The 24,037-nt window shown below is 44.5% G+C and overlaps 1 protein-coding gene across 1 annotated transcript in view; it reads left to right on the plus strand.

Moving 5' to 3' along the window:
• The window catches only part of RAB11A (RAB11A, member RAS oncogene family), a 93,079-nt gene that overhangs the window by 59,022 nt on the left and 10,020 nt on the right, over positions 1-24,037 (plus strand). The window contains exons 3-4 of the mRNA XM_078683024.1: positions 1,429-1,622; positions 2,360-2,440. Coding sequence (XP_078539150.1) covers positions 1,429-1,622; positions 2,360-2,440 — 275 coding nt within the window. The remainder of the gene's footprint in view (positions 1-1,428; positions 1,623-2,359; positions 2,441-24,037) is intronic.

A 24,037-nucleotide genomic window follows, 5' to 3' on the forward strand; every position in this document is an offset into this window, starting at 1 on the left:
ATTAGGCTCCCCTCCGGCAGGATGTGCTGTCGCAACAAATGGCAGGTTTCTACACCCTAGCCTGTGCAATCTCCACTTTCATCTTTGGAGAATGAGAGGTGACAGTTGAACGTGTTTGATCTTCCTCCTGAGGTGGTTGATGTAATCTTAGCAGCCAGGTGTCCCTCATCAAATTGTATACACCTGGTCCTCACTTGAGATGCACTCTGATCAAACTGGTTCACAGCTTCCTCTTATGGCGACTTACTGGACTACGTTCCTCATTGCCTCGGCATGGGCTAGTGAGTGAGCTTTAGACTCTGTTTTAATCCACTATGTACCACCTTCTTCCCAGACAAACTAGTTCTGTGGGCTTGGGCATCTTTTCTGCTAAAAGTTGTGACGCTGATCCATGTCGGTCAAACCATCACCATGCAGGCATTCTACGCCCCACTACACCCCTATAGGGAGGAGGATAACTCCATTGTTTGGATCCCAAGAGAGCATTGAGCTTCTACATAGATTGTACCAAAGAACACCAGGTGGACTATCAGCTCCTTGTGGCATTGGCTGGTGCAAGAAAAGGCAAAGTGGTGTTGAAGGAAACCATCTCCCACTGGATCGTGCTCCGCATCAACATCTACTGTGCATTGGCTTAAAAGCATCCAGTGGAAGGACTGAGAATCTACTAGGCCATGCACTAGCACACGGAGACCCTGTCCTAGACGCATGTCAGGCAGCTACTTTGGCATTCTTCCATATGTTCATGAAGCACTATTGTCTGGACAGCCAGATCCACAAGGAGGAGCATTTAGCCTGCTCAGTCCTGCAGGACTCACCTCCAATATGTACTGCTTTGGTATCTTTTCAGAAGGATAGAAATCTGCCGCCAGAAGTCTCTAGCAGAAGAAAAAGTTACTTACCTTGGGTAATTTGGTTTCTGGTAAAACTGTCTAGCTGTAGATTCCTTACTGCCCCCACTTGTCCTCCCGTTCTGTGATTGAACTCAATCCATTAAAAAGATCCCCAGTCTAGGAATCTGCACACTGCTCATTCACTCTTGAGGCTTTGCGTCTGGATGCGCGGACATCTGTTAAATCAACTGACATCAGCGTGAAGGTGTGGCTCCTATTTGGGCCCCGCAAGTCCTTTCCGGGCGGTTCGGTGTCAGTTTGGAGCCAAATGGTCTTACCTGACAGTGCACCGAGGTACTGCTGAAAGCTTTCCTAAACAAATCTATCACCTGGAGAATACTCAAAAGTGAGGAAGCTAGATAGTCTCTACCAGAAAAAGTGCTTCCGAAGGTAAGTAACTTGTTTGGCTGGTGTTTTTTAGCTATTCACACATTGGTATATGACAATCAAATTGTGGGATGGGTAAGGTTAGAGTGGACACCCATAGTAAGAGAACGAAGTATACTTTCTACAAACACTTTTATTTTCCTTGCAGGTACTATCGTGGTGCTGTTGGAGCACTGCTTGTATACGATATCGCCAAGCACCTCACTTATGAAAATGTTGCACGGTGGTTGAAGGAACTTCGGGACCATGCAGACAGCAACATCGTCATTATGCTGGTGGGCAACAAAAGTGACCTGCGTCACTTGCGAGCAGTGCCTACTGATGAGGCCAGGGCTTTTGCAGGTGGGTAAAAGTGTTCCTAAGAAAAAAAAAGAAAATTAATTAACTTTGACGCTGCTCTGAAAATAGTAAATGCGTGCCTTTCTGTGGCATACATTGGATTTAGATCATAAGGGAATGATAGGTTAACTACAGAGACCAGACTTGTACCCAACCCCTACTGTTGGAACACTTAAATTGTCTACATATATTCACCCACTCCCTTTTCAACCAGCCTGCCACTTTCTCTCCCTCATCCTCCTTCACTAATGCAGTCAGAAATGCTAATGGAACTCAAAACGATTTGTTCATCCCTGATCTAACTAGTAGCATTCCCTATGCCGTCATTAGGAGTATCTATATATGTCTTCCAAAGCATTTTACCTGTTTTCATTCTGTTTTCAATATGATACTCTGCACCTCTCAAACAACACTTTCATCTTGTTCATGGAGCCTCATATTCAGCTCGACGGGTGTACCCATCGACCTTTCAGTTGCTGTTGGTGTCCGATGACCGCAGCGCAATCCTTCCAATAGATCCCTTTTGCCCTTTCAGTCAAGGCACTGAAAAGCGCCAAAGATTATTAAATGTACGGCAAGGTTTGGCATGTCCTGTCATATATACTGGTCATAAACCCACACTACCATCAGCATTTTTGTAGGACTTTATAGGGGGTAGGTTAAGTCACTGGAAAATACTCAAAGGTGACTGCTGTAAGTTAAAGGCCTATATTAAATTACATCTCCTTTTGCCCTCACAGAAAAGAATGGTCTATCTTTCATAGAGACATCTGCACTGGATTCCACTAATGTAGAAGCTGCTTTCCAGACGATCCTCACAGGTGAGACACAGGAAAAAGTTGAATTTTGTGAGATTCTTGGGGCGTTTTGGAAGGCCAACTGTGATATGTAGTTTGCGTGCATTCTACAATGTGACTCGATAGACTAATGTTTCTTTATAATGTGATTAATAACATTCTTTTTACCCCAAACGTCCCAAAGTGGTTTCTTAATGTGAGTGCAGTAAAATAAATGTCAAGGGTGACCATAATGACCCTGGGGAAAGGGTCGAGTGACGATTGCCATGTGGTTGGTTTTGCTGAATAACATACATATGATAATGATTAACCGTCATGTTCCATGGATTTGCCCTCCAAAAGTATTTTTTTGTCTTCATAAAGTTGAGACTGCATCTTTCACAAATTCCATATAAGTTAACATTAACATGTGTATTTGTAAAGCGCATGTTCACCCTTGAGTAGATCACCTGCATTGAAAGCTATTGAGTTTCAATGAGTGGCTTGGAGTATTGATTGAATAGACCTGGAATAGGGGATGCAGCAGGTCATTTCAAAGGTTAGGAACAGGAGGAGGATGAGTTTGTGAGTGAACACTGAGCACATGTTGGGAGGGGGTAGAGACACCATTTCAAGAGAACCTTTTAAGCAGGTTGCAATTCTCAGCTGTCTTGAGATCTGAGTGGATGAGTACTGCCTTTCCCTTTATGGACTTCCAAAGTGTTATTAACTCCACCCAGATGCGAACGGACTGGATTAACCTCATAGAAGGAAAGAGGTGGAATTCACTGCCAAGAGAACCCGTTGTGGAATGTTATTTCTGCTGCTTGAGCTTGGCAATTGTTGATTTACCAGGTGAAACTTTATATCAGATTTACATGATTTTAACAAGATTGCTTAAATGTGTTTGTAGCTCATGTGTGGGTGGAGGTACATATGCTATGCAAGCTCCTGCTATCTAGTGTTGAACTCTGATGTTTTCAACTTGTTTTAGTCATGAGGTATGGTGTCTCCTCCCTTAGTAGGTAATGCACATGGCCAGTGGCTCCATTGTTATATTGTTTTTTCCACCATTGGGTTCGGACGTGTACCTATCAAGTTTGACGCTTGGCACCTAATAGCACTTAATGCTTGGCTCACTCGACTGCTCACTCCCATGCCATAGAAGAACTTTACCCATAATGTCTAGTGCTCCATCCATGAGAATGGCTGATGCAAATTCTGCCTCTCTCCGAAACCCTATGACACAACATTTCAGATCTGCCTAATTTTCCGTTCAAAGCAGACCCTTCAGTGTCTTCCAAGGAAAAGGAATTTGTCTTTCTTAGTTGCTTTAGATTAGAACGACCACCTTCTCCAAAGCATAGGAGACATAAGGACAGGGGCACAAGCCCCCTCACTTCTCAACCTCTTCCTGCCACACCACCACCATACTTTCCGCTTCCTACAGCTTCCTGTGAGGAGGGCAGCCTGCCTGGCAGAACCTTCCTCCCCTGATAACACTACCTCATACTATGAAGTTATACATAGTGTAGCTATTTGTCATTCAGTAGATTGGCACATCATGCAGGAAGCCTGACTGCCTGGTCGAAACATTCCCCTGAGGAGTATAGGCAGCATGGGGCAAGAGCTGGTTACAGAGGGCACAGCTGCCAGGGGTTGTTAATACCAGTATCCTGGTCACGCATCACACCTGGCTCAGTGTCTGGCATTAAGTCAAAAGTATAACAGCATCTGCTGAACCTGTTTGACAGTGCACACCTCTTAGTACCGCAAGTTGACCAGATACTTGAAAAGTTCAAGCAAGACACAGACACAGCCCAGACGATCATAGGCCTTATTCAAGACACAGACACAGCCCAGGCGATCATAGGCCTTATTCAAGACACAGACACAGCCCAGACGATCATAGGCCTTATTCAAGACACAGACACAGCCCAGACGATCATAGGCCTTATTCAAGACACAGACACAGCCCAGGCGATCATAGGCCTTATTCAAGACACAGACACAGCCCAGACGATCATAGGCCTTATTCAAGACACAGACACAGCCCAGGCGATCATAGGCCTTATTCAAGACACAGACACAGCCCAGACGATCATAGGCCTTATTCAAGACACAGACACAGCCCAGGCGATCATAGGCCTTATTCAAGACACAGACACAGACACAGCCCAGGCGATCATAGGCCTTATTCAAGACACAGACACAGCCCAGACGATCATAGGCCTTATTCAAGACACAGACACAGCCCAGGCGATCATAGGCCTTATTCAAGACACACACAGCCCAGGCGATCATAGGCCTTATTCAAGACACAGACACAGCCCAGGCGATCATAGGCCTTATTCAAGACAGACACAGCCCAGGCGATCATAGGCCTTATTCAAGACACAGACACAGCCCAGGCGATCATAGGCCTTATTCAAGACACAGACACAGCCCAGGCGATCATAGGCCTTATTCAAGACACAGACACAGACACAGCCCAGGCGATCATAGGCCTTATTCAAGACACAGACACAGCCCAGGCGATCATAGGCCTTATTCAAGACACAGACACAGCCCAGGCGATCATAGGCCTTATTCAAGACACAGACACAGCCCAGGCGATCATAGGCCTTATTCCTTTCACTCCTAGAGGGTTCTTTCGAGGTCACAGTGATGTTTTTACCTCTGTAGCCTCCTCTAGAATATCTCGGTGTTGGTTGCTGTTTTTTTTTCTCCTGGTGGGCGGGAAATCAGCAACGTGGTAGGGTGCAGAGGAAGATTGGGCAAGCAGAACAAAGTGGGATGGGCTGTGACAACAGGGCAGCAAGCAACAAGTACGGGGCAAGCAAACACGTACACTCCTATGGAGTGCTGTAAAATGCAGCTAAGAGAAAGTAACTCCAAAAGGTCAAGCAGTGGACGGACGCACTGGGTACAGAAGTAGTAGTTGGGCCATAGTCCTGCAAAGGGACAAGCACACAAACAGGAAGTGAAGCCTGCACGTGCTGACCAAAAAGGAGTCCGAAAATGAGTGACAATGAAGCCAACCAATGATAAGCAATGGCCAGGCTGTAAGCCGCCCTGCAAGTGAACTGAATGTCTTGCAAGAAACTGTGCATGCGATGTCTTGGGCAAGCCCTCTTAAAAAAAACCTGTGCTAAAAGTCATGCAACAAGTTCCCAGGAAATAAAGTAGCTACTAAATACCTTTCAGAAGATTCACAGGACGTTTGCAGCCAGCGTGACCTATGAGAGAAGCAAGGTCCAACAAAGTTTCATAATGTTTTAGAAGGTGGTACAATGGATAGAGTAGGTTAGCCGGTATGCCAATCTCTTAGGATTAATGAAGTAGAACTTTTTGTAGGTGAGTTTGATAAGTTTGTAATGGGTGAAATTGACAAACCGGGTGTTATATATCCGCTGTTTCTTTTACTTTCAAACAAAGGAGTCTACGTTCTATCAGGTATGAAGCACAGATGTTGACAGCATCTCAACAAAGGGTTCAGGATTCATTCTGCTTGGGGCACATATATTTAGCTCGCTTTTCAATAAGTGGGTTAACCTTCATTCAGTCTGCTTGGCTGTAAGGCACTAATTCCCTGAACAGGTCTCCACAACATGTTCCATCTCCAGTGAGTCTGTCCTTCCCTCCGAAAGTGCGGTGCTCTCACTCTGCTGCAGCCTTTGACTGCACACAGTCTCTTAGTCGAAGTTTGCCTTTGTCTGTCACCTCCATCCCAGTCCGTCCTCTGATCCCAGTGGAGGAGTGCGTCTGCTGCTTTTGTTGCTGGGAGAGGTCTGCACAGTTGGAGGAGACTCGGTTTGATAACGGCTGACCTGCTGTTCCCAAGTCACCTTGCTTATCTGTGCTTTCATTAACTCACGAGGATAGTGGCCTCCGTTCCAGCGTTTATCTTCATCGTCTTATTATCTTAAGTAAATGTACACTGACTGAATAGTGTGTGTGTGTGTGTGTGTGTGTGCGCACTGTAACAACGACCTCTGAAAGCCTTTGCTTGGTTCTCGCACAGTATCAAAACTGCACCACGGGGACTGAGTGACGTTTCGATAACTCGTTTGCGAAGGTTACAGGAATGCAGGCTGTAACTGTTCCATTTGCAACATATTTGTAGAAAAACATTCTTCTGAAATAGCTTTTTAGCCCAGATACATTACTGTTTGTTGCTGATTCAAGGGTCAGGAGTCTAAAGCCTTACTCCAGTATGGGAGCCTTAAGTAAGGATTACGGTTTTTTAAAAATCACAAATAGGGTGACCTGCATCTTTTATCTCCACCTGTACATACTCTTAGTATTTCTCCTCGTGCACTAATTCCAATTCTGCTAAGATTTCAGTTTCGTTCCAGTGGTGCATTATTATAAATTGCTATTCTGAAAATGTGTTCACCTTAGACTGTGATTCTGGTAGTGCGCCAATCTCTGGCTCTCAACCTGGTGTCTCCACCTTGAGCTGTTATTCCTGGGGTTTGTCCCCCTCCGTGCGCCGTTCCAGAGATGTGGAATTTTGGTCATTCCCTCGTATGTGGGTGTAATTCCGATGATGTGCCCACCTCCGGCTGTCTTTGTGGTGGTGTTCCAGTGATACTTTTGCAATTATCAGACATTCCAATGGTACTTGGACCTTGTGCTTTCATTATGGCACTCTCATCATGACTTTTTTCTGGTGTTGCTTGCACCTCAAACTTTAATGCCAGTGTACTTTCACCTCAATTTCTCATGGTGTTGCTCCCACCTCGGGTTCTCAATCTCTGATTTCTCATTTCGGGCCGGGGTGCAGGTAGTCTTTCTCGGTATGTATTATCTGTGGCCTCTCGTTCTGGGTGCATTGCCAACTAAGGCTCACATTCCAGTGTTAATTCCATCTCAAGCTCTAACACTGTTGGGATTTGCACCTCATGAAAAACATTCTATTAGTGCCTAGTGCTTTTATTGTGATAGTGCTAGCACTTAAATTGTTATTATTGTACGTTCATCTTGTGTTTTCATTCTGTTATTGCTGATGTCCGTTTGTTACTCTCACAATATCTCAGCAGTGTCCCCTTTCTTTAAATTTTTGCCATCTGTTTTTTTAAAGTAATTTTAGCACCTCAATCTTTCTTTTATTGTATTTTACCTTCATGACTAACAATAAATTCAAAGTTTCAATGAGTGTGGCTCATTACTAAAAATGAGAACTGGTTATAAGCGCTGGCGCTGTAATCGCGCTAATCACAAAGGTATCTGTATCATTGCAGACAAGAGAGGTAGCCACTATCCAACATTAGTTTAGAGGTAAAAATTTACCAACAGTATTTACATGTGATTTCTGACATTTAACTCGATTTTGGCCTTCTTGATAATAGCATGCTGAATGTGTAGAAATATGGAGATCATCAACCTCCTGTTTAATTCTCGTTTGTTTGTGGCAGAAAAGTGATATAAAAGATGACATCAACATTTACATATGGCAGCCTAGCAGGTGGATACCTTTTGAAAACACAATATTTTCTATGGGGGGCAAACCTTTAATTGAAATCTGTTTAATCAGTTTTAGTCAGTTCACACTAAAGTGTACGGAACGATGTGATGCACAATGTGTAAAATATACTAGTAATAAATTCATCTTGGCGATCAGTTATGTTTCCAGGATAGCAAGGTATCAATACCATTGTATGGTGCTTGGGAGTAAATGTAAAAGGAAAAAACATAGTACATGGTAAAATTTAGAATTTATAAAAGTAACGCATACTAGAGGAGTACAGGTAGGAATGTAGGCTCTGCAATAATAATGATGTTGTAGGAAATAGTATTTCACAATTTAAGGCCAAACAGTAAAAACAGTGTCCCAACACTTGCCATTTCCACACAGTACTTCAGTAGCAGACCTCTTAAAGTCATTCGAAGGCATTAACTCCCAAACTCTTTAGAAAAGATGTGCAAAATATTAAAGTGTAAACCCATCTGCTTCTTCCCACTCTTTTCCTTCTACACACATACATAGTGATATTCTTCAAACCTCCTTTCATTTTATTTTCGCCTTCAGTTTAAACATCACCCTGTTGTTGCATAACATAACTTCAAAAACTCTTATTTTGGTACTAGGCCATAAGGATGGGCCTGGCACGGCTGCCAAGGCTGGGCTGGGCCACCTCTCAATCATCTGTGTTTTGGGGGTAAACTTACGCATGTTTTTGTGCCCCCACTGCTCTCTGCGCAGCATAGCGCCGCGCCTTGATTTGGGAGTGTGACGCCACGCGGTAAAACTTTCTTGCTCAGAAGGTGACCTCCCGTTGTCGGGACTCTGGAGACTTGTGGCCGAAATGCAATCCCCGCACCCCCCCCCCCCCCCTCCCGTAACCTAGCGAGAGCCATCTATTATTTAGGATTTCACTTTTATTTTTCTTTCTGTTTAATGACTGGCTGTGCCTGAGAAGGGCCCTCGGTTTTTAGTTTGGACCTTTACACATTGTACTGTCTGTGTGTTTCTTGTCCACTTTTTGATAATTGATGAATAATGCTATTTGTATCTTGCTGAGCAGGCAACAGTTGTCCTCACTTAACCCATTCCTTCTTCATCAGCAAATTTAGGACGGGTATAATACTCTGACATATTTGGGTGTATGCACTTTATGTAGAGTTTTTTGCCTCAGCAAGTTACCTAGATAGAATTGATTAGAGAGGGGACAGGGGGAGACATCAGTTATAAAGGGCACCTAACGTACCCTCCTAACTCTAGCACTGGAGCACTTAGCTTATATTTTCACACCAATTCACAATGTAATGGGCAGGTACACAGTAACTGCGGTGATTAGGTAGCAAAGATGGGCAAGAGTAGAAATACAGAGCCTGCCGCAGCCGTTGGATGTACTCGAGAGAACAGTTCTTTCACTCAGAGTACACTAATCTTTAAAGTATATTGGCTGCTATCTTAGAACAAGACAGGGATGTATATACACTTCAGTAGAAACTGCTGGTCTTGTATACAAGGCCCATTATAGATAATGGGGTAGCCCCTAAAGTCAATACGGACCTGGGCGCAATACGGGAATGAAAACAATGGTCTGTGACCAAAATTTGAAAAAAAATTAACAATTTAAGTTGTGTGAGAACACTACAACCTGGTTGTTTAATAACCTAACAAAGATCATATGCATGTTAACCATACCTATTTATGCATGTACATGAGTTAATGGACCACACAAGAACCAAGCGCCAAATTATGTAGTTAAATACCAAGCATTTATTTTGAAGAAATCAAAAATACTTTTACAATGACCATAGGTTGCGCGCGAGAGAGGGGTGAAAAGGGTAAGGGGGTAGTAGTAGTGGTGGTGGATGGTTAAAGTATGAATCAAAGAAATAGGGTAATAAGTTCGATATTTTACAAATACTGGTAACTGAGACCAGCCAATACAAGCCTGTCCATATTGGCTTTACAAGTACTCTGTAAATTTCAAATGTGCACTCAATGCAGTTTCTAATAGTATAACAATTAGAATGTTGGTACAGGTCTTGGTCAGTAGGAGAGCGTCGACGTTTCGACTCGACTGTGCATTGAGGGATTCAAACCTTTGCTGCGAGTCTTCATCCGGACTGTATGTTGCAACCTATGACGGAGAATACAAAATTAAATAGTGCGCTGGTGTGTGTGTGTGTTGTAAAGAAGAATGGTCCAGTAATGCGGAGTCTACTGACCTAGACCTGGAGGCAAGCCTGGCTTCACAGGTTGTTATGTTATGTTATATTTGGTTTTATATAGCGCACGGCTACTCAAAAAGAGTGTCCCGGCGCTTTTATTGAGACCTATAGCAGAATAACACAACACTGATGTAAAAGCAAATTAAAAGAAAACAGGACAAAAAAGTGATGACCTAAAGGGCAAAGAGGCAAGTTTTAAGGCCCTTCCTAAAGGCAAGCAAATTAGTGGCACCGCGTAACATCAACGGCAGAGTGTTCCACAGCTGTGGCGCCAGCAGCCTAAAGGAGCGGCCTCCAATGCGGGCTCTCTTTACTCGCGGGACCACCGCAAGAAACCGAGATTCTGATCTTAGAGAGCGAGCCGGATGGTAAAAGGCAAGTCTCCTTTGGAGATACTTTGCTCCCACAGCATGCAGGGCTTTATAGGCCAAAGTCAGAGCCTTAAAGGCAATCCGCTTCCGGATAGGCAGCCAATGAAGTGACTGCAACAGGCCAGCAGCACTGGCTCGCCTATTTAGGCCATAAATGGCCCTCGCGGCCGCGTTCTGAACAACTTGCAGCCGCTGCAATAGATATTCTGGCATGCCCAAATAGAGGACGTTAGAATAATCCAGTCTTGAGCCGATCAGGGCCTGCACTGTCGTCTTCCTATGCTCCACTGAGAGAAGAGGCAAAAACTTCCGGAGCATTTTGAGGAGGCCAAAACATGTTCCTGTTAGACCAAGGATCTGGGATCTCAACGTCAGACCCTTGTCCATCTTGACCCCCAGGTTCTTAGCGAGCTGGGACGAACAGGACGGGGGGGAACATATTAATAGGCCACCATGCCTGCCAGTCCGGATCCGATGAACATCCGAAGAGGAGTACCTCAGACTTATCTGAGTTGCACTTGAGGCTGTTCAGCTGGAACCATTTAAAAACAGCCCCAAGGCAGTCCCGGATACTCTCTCCATCAAAGTCTCCTCCTTTCTTACACGAAAAGAGGAGCTGGGTGTCATCGGCGTAGGATACGATCTGGGCCCCCAACGACTCCACCAATGCCGCCAGAGGGGTCATAAAGATGTTAAAAAGAGTCGGGCTCAACACAGAGCCCTGCGGAACTCCGACTCCCAAAGACGGCATCAAGGCCGCGCTAGAAGAGGCCCAGACCGTTTGTCGACGGCCAGCTAAAAAAGATCTAAACCAGCTGAACACCGTCCCCCTCAGACCGATCTCGCAGAGTCTGGCGAGAAGACCCTCTTGGGGGACGGTGTCAAAGGCCGCCGACAAATCTAACATGACAAGCATGGCTTTGCCCCCGGAGTCAAGTACCTCTTTAATGGCTTCAGACACCTCTAAAAGCGCCGTCTCTGTGCTTAAATTAGGGCGGAAGCCAGATTGAGTAGCATGCAGTACATCATGAGCTTCCAAGAAATTAGAAAGCACCATATGCACATGCTTCTCTAGAATTTTCGTAAGAGCAGGGAGAAGAGAAATAGGCCTGTAGTTGGCCAACACCTCCGGATCAAGACCAGGCTTCTTCAGCAAGGGAATGACCATTGCCTGCTTCCAGGCCTGCGGAACCACTCCCTGGCTCAAAGAGAGGTTCAAGAGTGGATTCGCCAGCGGATTTATAACTTCCGACATTTTTGCCAGAAATTTGGCCGGGCAAGGGTCAAGAGGCGACCCAGATTTTAGATTGCCCATAAGTGCCAAGGAAGCAGGGGCTGAAATCGATGGGAAAACGGCCAAAACTGGGCCCAAAGGGGCCAATGAAGCTGGTCCGTCCTCGGGGCTGGCCGAAACAGCCGTCACCACCAGTGGAAAAGAATCTTGGATCAGTTTTATCTTATTCGTAAAATAGTTTGCAAGATCGGAAGCCCAGGACTCCGAAGAGACCGCTTGGGTTACGTTAGATCGGGGGGCCGTGAATTCTCTGACAATATTAAAAATCTCTTTACAGGAGTTAGAAGCGGCATCTATCCTCCTTGCAAAATAAGTTTTTTTCCCTAGGCGAATGTCCCGATGATAAGCCTTAACCACTGTCCTGTAGGCCAGCCTTGCCACAGGGTCATATTGTGAGCGCCAGGCTCTTTCAGCTACCTTACACTGCCGACAAGAGGCCGACAGCGCCTCAGTAAACCAGGGAGCAACAACCCGCTTAGGTGTTAATCGGGGGGTTGTCACAGGGGCGAGATCGTTTAGCCTATCTAGTAGCCACACTTGCAGAGAATCCAAATCCCTCTCCAAATCTCCCGTAAGGGGGCAAGGGTGATCCAGAGCAGCCTGAGCCAGCATGTCTGGCGTCACTCGATAAGCCCTAGAAGCACGGCCCTGCTGCTTAAGAGCGGTGCTAGAAGGTTTCATCGTGCCCTGGATACAGAATTTGGCCAGTCTATGGTCTGACCAAAGCACTGGTATGATAGCCTTCACCTCCAAGGGAGATGTAGAGAAGATCTGATCAAGGGTATGACCCTTATCATGCGTTGGTCCCAGAAGATACGGGACCAGGCCAAAAGGGGCCGTAACATCGAGCAGTTTAATTGTATCCGTGTCCGATGGCTCATCCATATGAAAGTTAAAGTCCCCGGCCAGAATACAATGTTCCGCTTTCAAGGCCAGTACCGAAATAGCCGACTGGAGCTCTTCAAAGAAGGTTCCAGGCGGTCCAGGTGGCCTATAAACTAGAAGGCCTTTAAAGGATTGATGTGGCGCCAATGTAATGGAAAAGGCGAGGGATTCAGAACCTTGAATGTCATCCGTGGGCAAAATGGAGCATGTGGCGCATTTGTTCACCACCATTGCCACTCCACCGCCCCTCCCCTTCAATCTATCCTTCCTTAAAACATTATAATCAGGGGGAATAGCTATGGCAATATCAGGATTAGAAGATTCCCCCAGCCAAGTCTCAGTCAGCATCAGACAGAGTGGCTTTTCCATAACCAGAAGGTCATGGATATCCTGCGCATGCCTACATGCTGATCTAGTGTTTATCAACAGGCCAAGATACTGAACACACTCAATCTCTCTATTTGGGAGCGAGGGCGAAGCAGAGCTGGGGCACCATCCACAACCCGGACATCGCATCTTACCCCTGTAGCGACCAGGGAAAACTGTATAGCAGCCGCCCGAAGTGTTTTGCAGTAATCGTAGCTCACGCGATGTATATCGTAGCGTAGTGGGCGCAAGAGCGGAGGTGCGCAATGATAGAGTCCTGCCCGCCGCCCCGCTCGCCTCCGGGACGCTGACGGGCGCAGACGGGCTGGACTCTGGCGTGACTCCGGCGGTGTTCCGGCGTTCCCGCTGCGCGTGACCGCTGCACGTAGGCATGACTACCTTTAAAAGGAGGTCGGTCGCCTGAAACGCTAGAGCGTGCACCCCTCACACAATATGGCCGCTACAAAGTGCTGCTGCTCGTGCTACAAGCCCACGGAAACCGGGACCCGCCAAGCGCGGTGACAATGCCAATTATGGTGTAAGTGAGTGGAAATAGCCCTTAAAAACAGGGGATAAGGAAATAAAATTAAAATTAAATACACAAACAGGAAGTTAAAAAGCGCCGCAATTTTCAGTAAATAAGCGCCACAACTCAGCGCGAAGCCGTGGAGCGCTCTGCTAGGTCTTGTGTCCGCTAGTCAAATCAGCAGGACAGTAGATGGCAAGACAGAGCCCCCTGGTTACCTCCCTTAAGAGGAGGTCGGTCGCCTGAAACGCTAGAGCGTGCACCCCTCACACAATATGGCCGCTACAAAGGTATACTTTATGGACGTGCCAAAGGCCCAATGTCGCCAAGGAACGCATTTTCAGGTGAGTTTATGAATTACATCACCATGTACAATGAGAATTTAGTGTATCGGCCCCTTCCTGAAAGGTATGTAAAAGCAATTGTAAAGACAAGGATGTAATACAAAATGACCAAAGTTATATCTGACCTGAAAGTAGCGTGTTCAAGGGGAACCATTAGTCAGGGATTACTGGGAATTATGCTATAAACCGTTCCCAGAGACCGTAGTGGGAATAGGCGAAGGGTAAGGCACCTAGCAATTTGAATGGTAACCTAAGGCCTAACGTGGGAACCATTGTGTGCTCTGATTTAATTGCACAATGGTCCCATCGCGAAATTAGAGAGCGGCAGAAGCTGCTGGATTAGTCACCACATAGGGGGCCCCAACCGGCCCCTCACACGTTTCAAATTACCTTAGTCAGACGGCCACTCGTAGCCGCAAGCCTCCTCCGTCGGCATCCGGCAAGGACTGAGTCACTCTGCCATCCCGGTAGAAAAAGCTAATGACGGCACGTACGTAACGTGCACGCTGCCGTACATCGCGGAAGTAGATCCCCGAGGCTCCGATCAATAATCCGACAAGGAGAGCGGAAAACCGGGGAAAACTCCCTGCTATTCATGTGCAATGTGATGCATTTTGGGAGGGGAGTATGTCATACGACTATATCCAGATTGAATGTTGTTGCCACACCAGAACCAGTATTCACTCATGAGTGTATAGTAACAATATATTATAACAGTATACAGGGTCAGAGCACAATATACACAGTAAATGTGGCATTTGTAGTTTCAGGAAAAAAGACAATATTCACAATTAATGTGGCATTACGAGTTCAGGAGAAAAGAACAATAATAATGTACAATAGTGACAAAAAACACAATGTGGATTCTATTTACATAATTACAACACCAACACATATACGATCAATATTTACATAATTACATGGAAAATACATGAGTTAGTCTATTTACATGTGCAATTAAGTCTTGGGAAAAGTCCCATAGATCATGTTCATCCAGTCAACGCCTGGAGCCCCAGGCAAGGACCACACATTAGCCAATGTGTAACTCCTACTATCAGTATATAGCGCTCCAAATGTGTGGACATTAGTGATCAAATACGCAAACTAGCGGCTTGACGAGCAAATTCCTCATATTCAGTCCTTTCAATATTGTATTGAAAATGTGAGTCCATTTACATTCACGGTAGTTAAGGTTGTGGCTGATACGTCCTCCCCTCAAGTTAACATGTACCTTTTCGATCACCCACCATCTCAGTGCTCAAATAATGGAGCTCCCTGTGTGGCTCGTCTTATTTTGCTACAATGTTGCATAATCCGACACTTGACTTTTTGGGATGTCTGGCCTATGTATAAAAAATCAAAGGGGCATTGGATGGCATATATGACCCCAGAGGAGTTACAGTTGCTGTGTTCTTTATGGGTATTGGTGTAGTTATGTGTTAATGATTGGATTTCTTTAATCATAGGGCAGGCCTTGCAGCTCCCACACTTAAAGTGGCCCATAATGGGAGGAATGTGCCATAAATGAGTCTGTACATTCACTTTTTTGGATGGAAGTAGTGATTTCACTAGTGTGTTCCTAAGGCTTTACCCTTTCCGGAATGCATGCATGGGAGGCTCTGACATATTCATATCGTCTGCAATCATATGCCAGTGTTAATTGATAGTTTTTTTGATCTGGGTACTTTTAGTGCAAAATGTTGTGACACAAGTGAGTCTGTTCTCTGTGGTGTTTGCCTTTTACTCTAGGTGTCAATAGAAATTCTCTATGGTTATACCAGGCTCTTTTCTGCGCCTTTTTGAGTAGCCTGGTGGGGTATCCCCTGTCTCGCAGTCTTTTCAGTAGGTCACAGGATTCAGAGAAATAGTCCTCCTTTTTGGGACAGTTTCGCCTCACCCTTAAAAATTGACCATACGGCAAGTTGTCTCTTAAGCTCCGGGGATGGTGGCTGGAGTATCTTAAGAGTATGTTGCGCTCACTGGCTTTCCGATAGTGTGGTGTGGAGTGTCCCTTCCTCCGTTTTGATGGTAATGTCAAGGAAATGCATTTCATTTATACTGTGCTCAATGGAAAATTGAATATCGTTAGATTGATTGTTGAGCCAGTCGTGGAATGCTTTAAGTTCTATCTCAGTCCCATGCCAAACCATCAGCACGTCATCAATATACCTGCGCCACAGGGCAACATTGTTCCTGTATGGGTTATCAGCGTTCAGAATATATTTTTGCTCATAGGCGTCCATAAAGATAATGGCCAGATTCGGGGCAAAACTTGCCCCCATGGCCACGCCTTTAGTCTGATTATAATAGCCGTCTTGAAACATAAAGAAATTCTTGCTCATTGCAATGTCTAGTAGTGTGATGATGAAGTCATTGGGTATTCTGGTGGGTTTTGGTAATGTATCCTAGGCAACTCCTGTGACGTCAGAATTATATCCAAACCAAATACAAAGCAAACAACCTCTAGGACCACATTCTACGCACGGTTTTACATTTCCACAGGAAATTTCGCTGTTGTGCTTTAAAGGAAAACACGTTGTGTTTGTCTGTTTATTGTTCGAAGCAAAAAACGGTGTTCCTTTTAGATGAACCGTAGACTAGGACATGCCTGTTTTGGATAAGAGGGGGGGGGGGTCCATGCTATGACCAGACTCTGAGTTTGATCCACCACCCCACCGTTTCCCTCAAGAACCACCTGAGGTGCGCGCATTGTGAATCGACAGGTACATATGCGTAGATTGCAGGCGAGCGAATGAAGGCGTATCACACTCGAGGTGTGACCTGGAGGGCTCCTACTCGGTCTGAACTCTGATTGCAGAATTACTTTCTGTAACAAAGGGCTGTGCATCGCACCTGCCCTGGATCCCTTGTTTCTAGGGACACTGGTCTACTGTGCCACTGTTCGACAGATGAAGTGGAAAACCTTGCAGTGAATGCAAAGTATGTGGTTGTCATATAGTTTTAGATGCAAAGGCTATTAAAATAATTCATTGATGTTTAAGGGACACTCCTATGCTGTAAAGATCCCTAATCTTTGCCTCCAAACTTAACACCGACTTGTAAAATACCTTATCCTTAGCTTGCACCCAAATTCCCATTGCTAAACGTACTATTTACTCAGCCCTAATAATAATCTCACCCTCATCGTAGCACACATTTTATTCTACAGCATATCTGTAAGACACCATATCGTAACCAAAGCGAACACCCCTTAATCTCTTCTATAACTCTGTACTTCAACCTCCTAGCCGTTCTCCAAGTAAAACGTTGTAACCCCCATGCCTTCTAATATTGGTTAGCGGTCTCCTGTTTTTCTCTTTGTTTTTTTTCCTACCAATGCTTTGCCTACCTTAAGTTCTGAATTTGTATGTGAACTACTCATTCTTGTGGCCTACTTGCTGTATCTGGAATTGTTTTAAATTGAATGCAGTGAAGCTTCCAAAGAGCTGAAGGAAAATCAAGCACATCAATTCAACATGGAGCATTGGTTTTGGAAAGGACTTGTGTATCTGATCGAGGTTCCTGGTTCAGAATGTATAGGATTTAGCATAGCCTCCTGCCTGCCTCTTATTACTCACATACTATGTGTCAGATACCCTACTACGAGTATGTTCTTATGTCAATACAGCAACATATTAAGCAGAGACCCTCCTATTTCCAGGTCCACTAACTTGTGTGGCAGTGGAATACCAAATTATGCAACAGGGTTAAATTATGCAGCAATAAAATGCAAATTGTGCAGCTTTATTTGGCACATTCTGTGGGAGTGTCACTTGCCATTTTGTCTTTTTACAAATATTAAAAATGCGTGGATTAAGTGTTATTAATGCCAGTTGTATACAAAAAGTGATGGGTGGAATGCTTGAAATACTCTCAGCCACCGGTCATTCGTTTGGGCCTCTCCCAGTCCATCGTCATTTTGCATACCTTGCGAACTCAGTTTAGACCTGCCCATATGCAAATTAGCCTGGACTCCGTGCCAGTAAGAGCAGTCCCTCCTAAACTGACAGGCCATGTTCTTCATGAACTGGTAAAAGGTTAAAGGTGCACTCCAGAATAAATCTAATGGTTGTCTAGCTGTTTAGTATTAACTAATTGGTGCTACGGTACTTCATCCGCTGTCAAAACGGACGACTGGGAAATAGAAACAAAAAATGAAGCAGGAAGACCTGCTAGTACCATGCACTGTTCACTTGGTTTTTTGGCAAAAACCCTTTTGCTTTAAAATAAAAATGAACAAGGCTAAACGAATAAATGAACTGTCGCTGTATTCAGTTTGTACAACAAATTCAGCAATACATGTCAAATAACATCAGTGATACAGAACAATGTTTCTGTGCTTAATGATGCATTACATTAATCAATCTTAATGGTGCAAACAAATCAAATGACAGTTTTAAATGGGCCAAGAACGTAGTAACTCAAGTCTTCATCCCTATTTGACGTACGGCCTGACGCATTTCGGGACACAGAGTCCCTTCCTCGGGGGCAAACCATGGCGCGAAGTACAAACATAGTCTAATCTGTATTAACCACTTCTGTGCTCATGACAAGCTGAGCTCGTCATGAGTTGCGCCGCTCGCATGCTCATGACGAGCTCAGCTTTAGAAAAAAGCTGCACAGCGCAAAAATAACCGCCGCACGCATGCGGTTAAAGAGTGGAACAGGAACACTTGAAATAGACAAAGAGTTATGCGTTGCATAAGGTGCTCGAAATCGATGGTATGCGTGAGTGGTCACAGAGTACTCGGAGAAAGGCTTGGTATATCAAAGTGATCCTCTCAAAACTCATACTCCTGGAATGGCTTGCGTGAATGTTCATGGAAACCTAGGACAAAGGCTCAGTTAGCCAAAATTAATCCGTTATTGGGCCTCCCAGTTTATTGGAGTTTACATTTTATTAGACCTTGCAGATATTCTTCCAGGCTAACATTTATATCTTCATTTGCCACCTCCAATTCAACCTTATCATTATTTCTTCTTAAAAGATATTTTTGTTGCTTAAGCTTGCCTCAAAGAATATATATTTCGACTCTTCCACCTCTCCGACTTTCATTGTCTCTGCCTGATTGTGTGCCAAGTTCCCAATAGATGCCTCCACAACTTTATCCCCAGGATGCCTGTAAGGTGATAGTGCGCTCTACAAGTTAAATAAATAATATCCATCTGTTGATATTTCCTTATTGTTTACCAGCAGTATTTTAAATTCAGATGAAATATTAGTGAGAAGAGCTTTCATTTAACTTAATAAGTGAAGGAAACTGCTCGTTTGAGCAGTGGCTGCAGTTCCATCTACAAAGGCAAGTAGATTTCAATTAGCGGAACGGACCTTTGCTCACCTAAGGTGCCTCGGTCTGATGGAAAAGGCAAGCCTTGGTGTAAATGAATATAAATGTAGCACTTAATAAACCAGCATTACAACGGTCAAATTAGCTTTAATGTCCACTGTCAACTTAAGTAAAATAGTACATTTGAATAAGAAAAATAAGACCATCAGCGAGCAAAAAACGTAGGGTTGGATTTAGGGTTGAAGTGATGCAAGTATAGAAAAACGCAAACATTTTCTGGTTAAAAATTACCTTGAAAGTTAATGAAAAACCTTAATTGCAAAATTGAAGGCAAAAAAAGTAAATGAGTAGAAAATGTCAGCAAATAAAATTAATGCAAAAAAAGAAGTAACATTAATAAAAAGGGAATTAGACAGTCAAAAATACTCTAAAAGAAAAATAAGACATTAAAAATACCATGAAAACAAAATGTGGAAATGGTAAAAATTGACACCAATGAAAATTAATGGTAAATGTCAACTTTAAAAAACCAAGATACTCAGAAATTAAAACCAACTATTTAAAATAACGGCTAACAAATCAATGGACAAAGCAAAAATGAGACAATAACAGCTAAATGTAGTATTTCAAAAGATATAACCACTCTCCATTGTGTTTTTTAATTTTTTTTTATTTTATTGCCATTTCAACAAAAACAAGTATAAGAATAAAACAGTTTTCTGCTAAGTTCACCAGCTCGGTCATATTTGAAGCATCAATCCTGTCTGTCCCCATTCTCCCCTCTCCCTCCATTGTTGACGACTTTTGAGTGCTATTGATCAGGTACAAGGTAGCAGTTTGTCCCGTAAAGTGTTTTACCAACTTCTACCAGGACCAACCTTGCGGATCCAGGTATTCCTGTAACTACTGAAAGAGGTTTTCTTACCATGCAAATGGAAGCTGCAACTGAGTTTGGACTCCAGGAGGTCACATTATTTCCATTTCCTCTCCATGAGCTCCCGGTCACTGGTGGTCGGATGATGTAAAGAAATCCAATCATCCCATTTCAAAATTTAAGTTGTATGAGTTTTGTTTTTTTAACAGGTCTGGATGCCCAACTCCACTGTTGCAGATTTAGAAGTTTCATGTTTGAAATCTAAAATATTGAGAAAAATTGTGTACCTCTTAATCATTTTTCCCCTTATCTTTAGGACCGTCTCCAGTAACCTGTCCTCTTTGAAGAAATGTTACAGGGTGGTTCTACCATAAGAGCCTTAACCGCATGCGCGCTAGCGGGTTTTCCCGCTGCGCGCTGAGATTTTGAAAATCGCGCGTTACGTGACAAAGCCAGCTCGTCATGCGCGTAGCGTAGGTAACGCCCATGACGAGCTGGCTTTGTCATGCGCGTCGAAGGGGTTAAGGTCCATGTTGATCTTCCCCCTCCACCGACCATTGCTGCTGGCGACATATTGATTCATCACTCTAGTCAACTGAATATCCCTCACAGAGCAGCAGTTTCCTGAACGTTCAGAGCACATCATGCAGAGAAATAAACTTGCAAGTGATCATAGTTTCAGAGTTTTGGGGCATTAGTTCAGGAGATTGGCACAGTGCAATCCTGTCGTACGTACTTTCCAGCAGTTGAATTCATGTGCAGACTCAGAGCACCTTCTCAGTTCTCTCCCGCCACAGGGGAAAGGTAGTCTAGTGCACCTGCTTCGTCAAAACATGAGCAGCGAGCAGGTAGTGTCAAATAAGCCACTGTATCGGGAAAACTAAACAAAATATTGTTCTTCACAAAACACCTACTATTCTACACTGTGAGATTAGTAAAGCACAGTGGGGTTTGATTTACAGCACTCACTGCCCAAATACAACTCTAGAAACATTTACACTTTGCAAAATGCTTCCTAAACTTGAAGGATTTCCTCTTTAAGATAATCTCAGCTAACACGCCGCTTTATCTCCCCGAAGAAGGAAAAGCTCTGAATGTCTTGTCTTCTCGAAGTGCCTGCCACCTTTCTTGGGAAGCCCCTCTGTGGACATGTGGAGCCAACAGGTCTAAAATACTTCTTCAAAGCGTTCTTTCACACCGTTTGCCAGCAGGATGTTTCTTCTCACATTAGCATAAACTGATGAGCTTTGTTTCCTACTCGGGCAAATCTATCGAATTTATCTCACTGGGAAAAATAGGTATTCTAAATAGCTGCTCTTGTGTTCTTAATTCTACCAACCAAGAGGTGCGGAATACCTGCATCTTCCCTTTTGTTTCCCGTAGGTTACTCTTGTGTTTAAAGGTTTTTTAATATCCTTTTTCAGTGCTTGTGCTCTCAGCTGTTTGTATGGATGTGCTTTAAAGAGTCATTGATCATTTGATAACAATTTGGCCACCCGTTTTCTTCGTGCCGTCTTGTATTCTGCTGAATGATATATATGCTTTCTATGTGAGAAGTGCAGACACAGCCTGCGGGTTTTAGCAATGTTGCCTCTGGATGAACTGAGGTTTGACAGTCTGGCCGTGACCACTTTGTCTGCCTACCGTATGGAAAGTTACAGATTGTCAAGTTCTTACAACGAGAATGGCAAATGAGCTAATAAAAGCATGCCTTTGTTGATCTCCGCACGGCGATGCTTCTCTTTGGAATCGTTTTCAACTCTTAACTGTTTTCCACTGGGCTTTAGCCCGAGTAAATATAAAGGCACTTGTAAATTGATTGATGGGTTTTTCAAACACATGTTACGTGGCATAGAATTATTCGTGAACTAGCAGTAGGCCGAAATTCACCACATTTGTGCCTGGAGTGAATTGGGATCTTCCTCATCTCCCCCCCCCCCCCCCCCCCCATCCCTTTCAGCCTTCCAAAAGCAGAAAAGAGCATTGTCGTTCCTTCAATGTGGTTTAGAAAATTAAAGGGGCGGATTCTGTAAGGTTTAGTGCGGTTTTGTTTGCCTTCTAAATCTATGCAAACGGAGTGCATAGCATATCAAAACTTCGTATAAAGGATTCTCATTGATTTTTGTTTTCTTTTAGGTGATTTTTCAGCGTAAGCGGGATATTAATTTACGTGCTTTGAATAAGTCTGCCCTCTAGTGGCTGATCCAGATTACTCATTCCGACAAACCGCCTGAGGATGTTTAAAGAAGCAACGTCTCTGTCCAAGGCCACTCCCGATGCCGTCGTCAAGGATCGCAAAATTATACTCTAGTCCGCTCCTTTTAATCTTTTATTGTGTTAAGTTACTAAATCGACACCACCGCACTTTTTCAGTATCTACGACAAATTACTATGGTACAATCCTGGGCACTTGTTTTCGTGGTCAACGGCACGTTATGCATTTTGTATTTAGTTTTCTTTGAAGTGCCCGAGCGGTTAGAATGGATAGAATTTGTGTTAACCGGTGGCTCCCATAATGTGAGTAGTGGCGAGGTGGGTACACAAACATTCACTCTACTGCACGTGCATACATACAGCCATCCATCCACCTGTACACTCACTCACACCCATCCATTCACAAGTATGTGCACATGCACCCACCATTCAAAGGCACATACCAATGTGCACACATTCATTCACAACACTCCTGCACAAATACACAAACATTCATAGATACACACATAAAAAAACTTACCGGGCCGGTGGGGAACTTGGTAGGTTCCTGTACACTTCAGGGAAGAAAAAACAGGAGATTATTCTGCCCGCTCTCATTGACTGTACTTGTCATGATCCAGCCAATGAGAGGAGGGCCTTCCGTTACTCATCCCAGAGTGGGATGGGGGGGGGGGGGAGGGGAAGTGAGTTGCTGACCCTCACCCCACTTTGTCACTGATGGACAGTCGGACCTGGGCACTTCAGGGCTTACAACTGAAGTGGCCAGGTCCGAGTCTAATGCTGACGTGCCCCCTGGTCATGAGGGGGAGGACCTTGCAGCGCTTTCTGGACTGAGGAGCTCCTGCCCACAGGTCTGTAAAAGCTTCAGGCTGGCAAGTTTCGGCTCAGGCAGCCAGGCGCATGCTCATTTAGCACACGTACAGTGCCTGAATACCTGACCTGGACACAAAGAGTGTCTGTCAGGCTGACTTTTGCTCAGGCCTACAGGCCCTCTTCGTGCTGCGGAAAGAGGTCCTTAACGACGGGGCCTCCTAGTTGTAACCTAGCACTGCTACTCCACAGCAGATCTTCTATCATCCGTACCACCAGCTTCTTTCTGTAAGGTTCAGCATCATGGGCTCTGGCCTCGAGTGAGAGGTTTCATTTGACCAGTTTATTTAAAAAATGAAAGTTCACTAGCAATCTGTGTATAGTCCCCTGACTCTTTGTGGCGATAGTAGGCAAATGAGGGTTAATACATAGCTATAATTATATTAAAATGCACTTTAGGCATACTGTGGCATTTTTTATCTGCCTTAGCAGCGCCTCCACTACCCAGATTTTAACAGTTGGGAGAGTTTGTACTTCATCACCACTCGTCTTTCCCGATCCCCTCACACCCCCTGTGGTACTCTGGACAATCCTTTACAATTGCTGAGATAAGCCAGGGTTTGTGGTTTACTTTAGAGATGGCTGGGAAAATATCCAAATATGCTACATGGAATCACCCTCTTGCCAACCTTCCACGGGGGAAAGCCTGAAACCCTGCTAACATGCAGCACTGTGTGTGTAAAAGCAATTGTGCTCTGCTTTAAGCAAGCAAGAGCAAAATGCTCTCCCTTGCTCAAAGCGGAGTACAGTTTGATATGACTTGGCGGGAGTAGTAAAACTCCTGCCACGTTGTAGCAAACAGCTATGCCCTGGGGTTGGGAACTCCGGGACATAGCAGGAGCCAGTCCTGGAGGGTGGCAGTCCCCAAGGCCATCTGTGGCTCCAGTCCAGGAGAAGGGCTGTACGCCCCCCCCCCTTCCA

The sequence above is a fragment of the Lissotriton helveticus genome, chromosome 3_1 (genome assembly GCF_964261635.1).
Source record: "Lissotriton helveticus chromosome 3_1, aLisHel1.1, whole genome shotgun sequence".
NCBI lineage: Eukaryota > Metazoa > Chordata > Amphibia > Caudata > Salamandridae > Lissotriton > Lissotriton helveticus.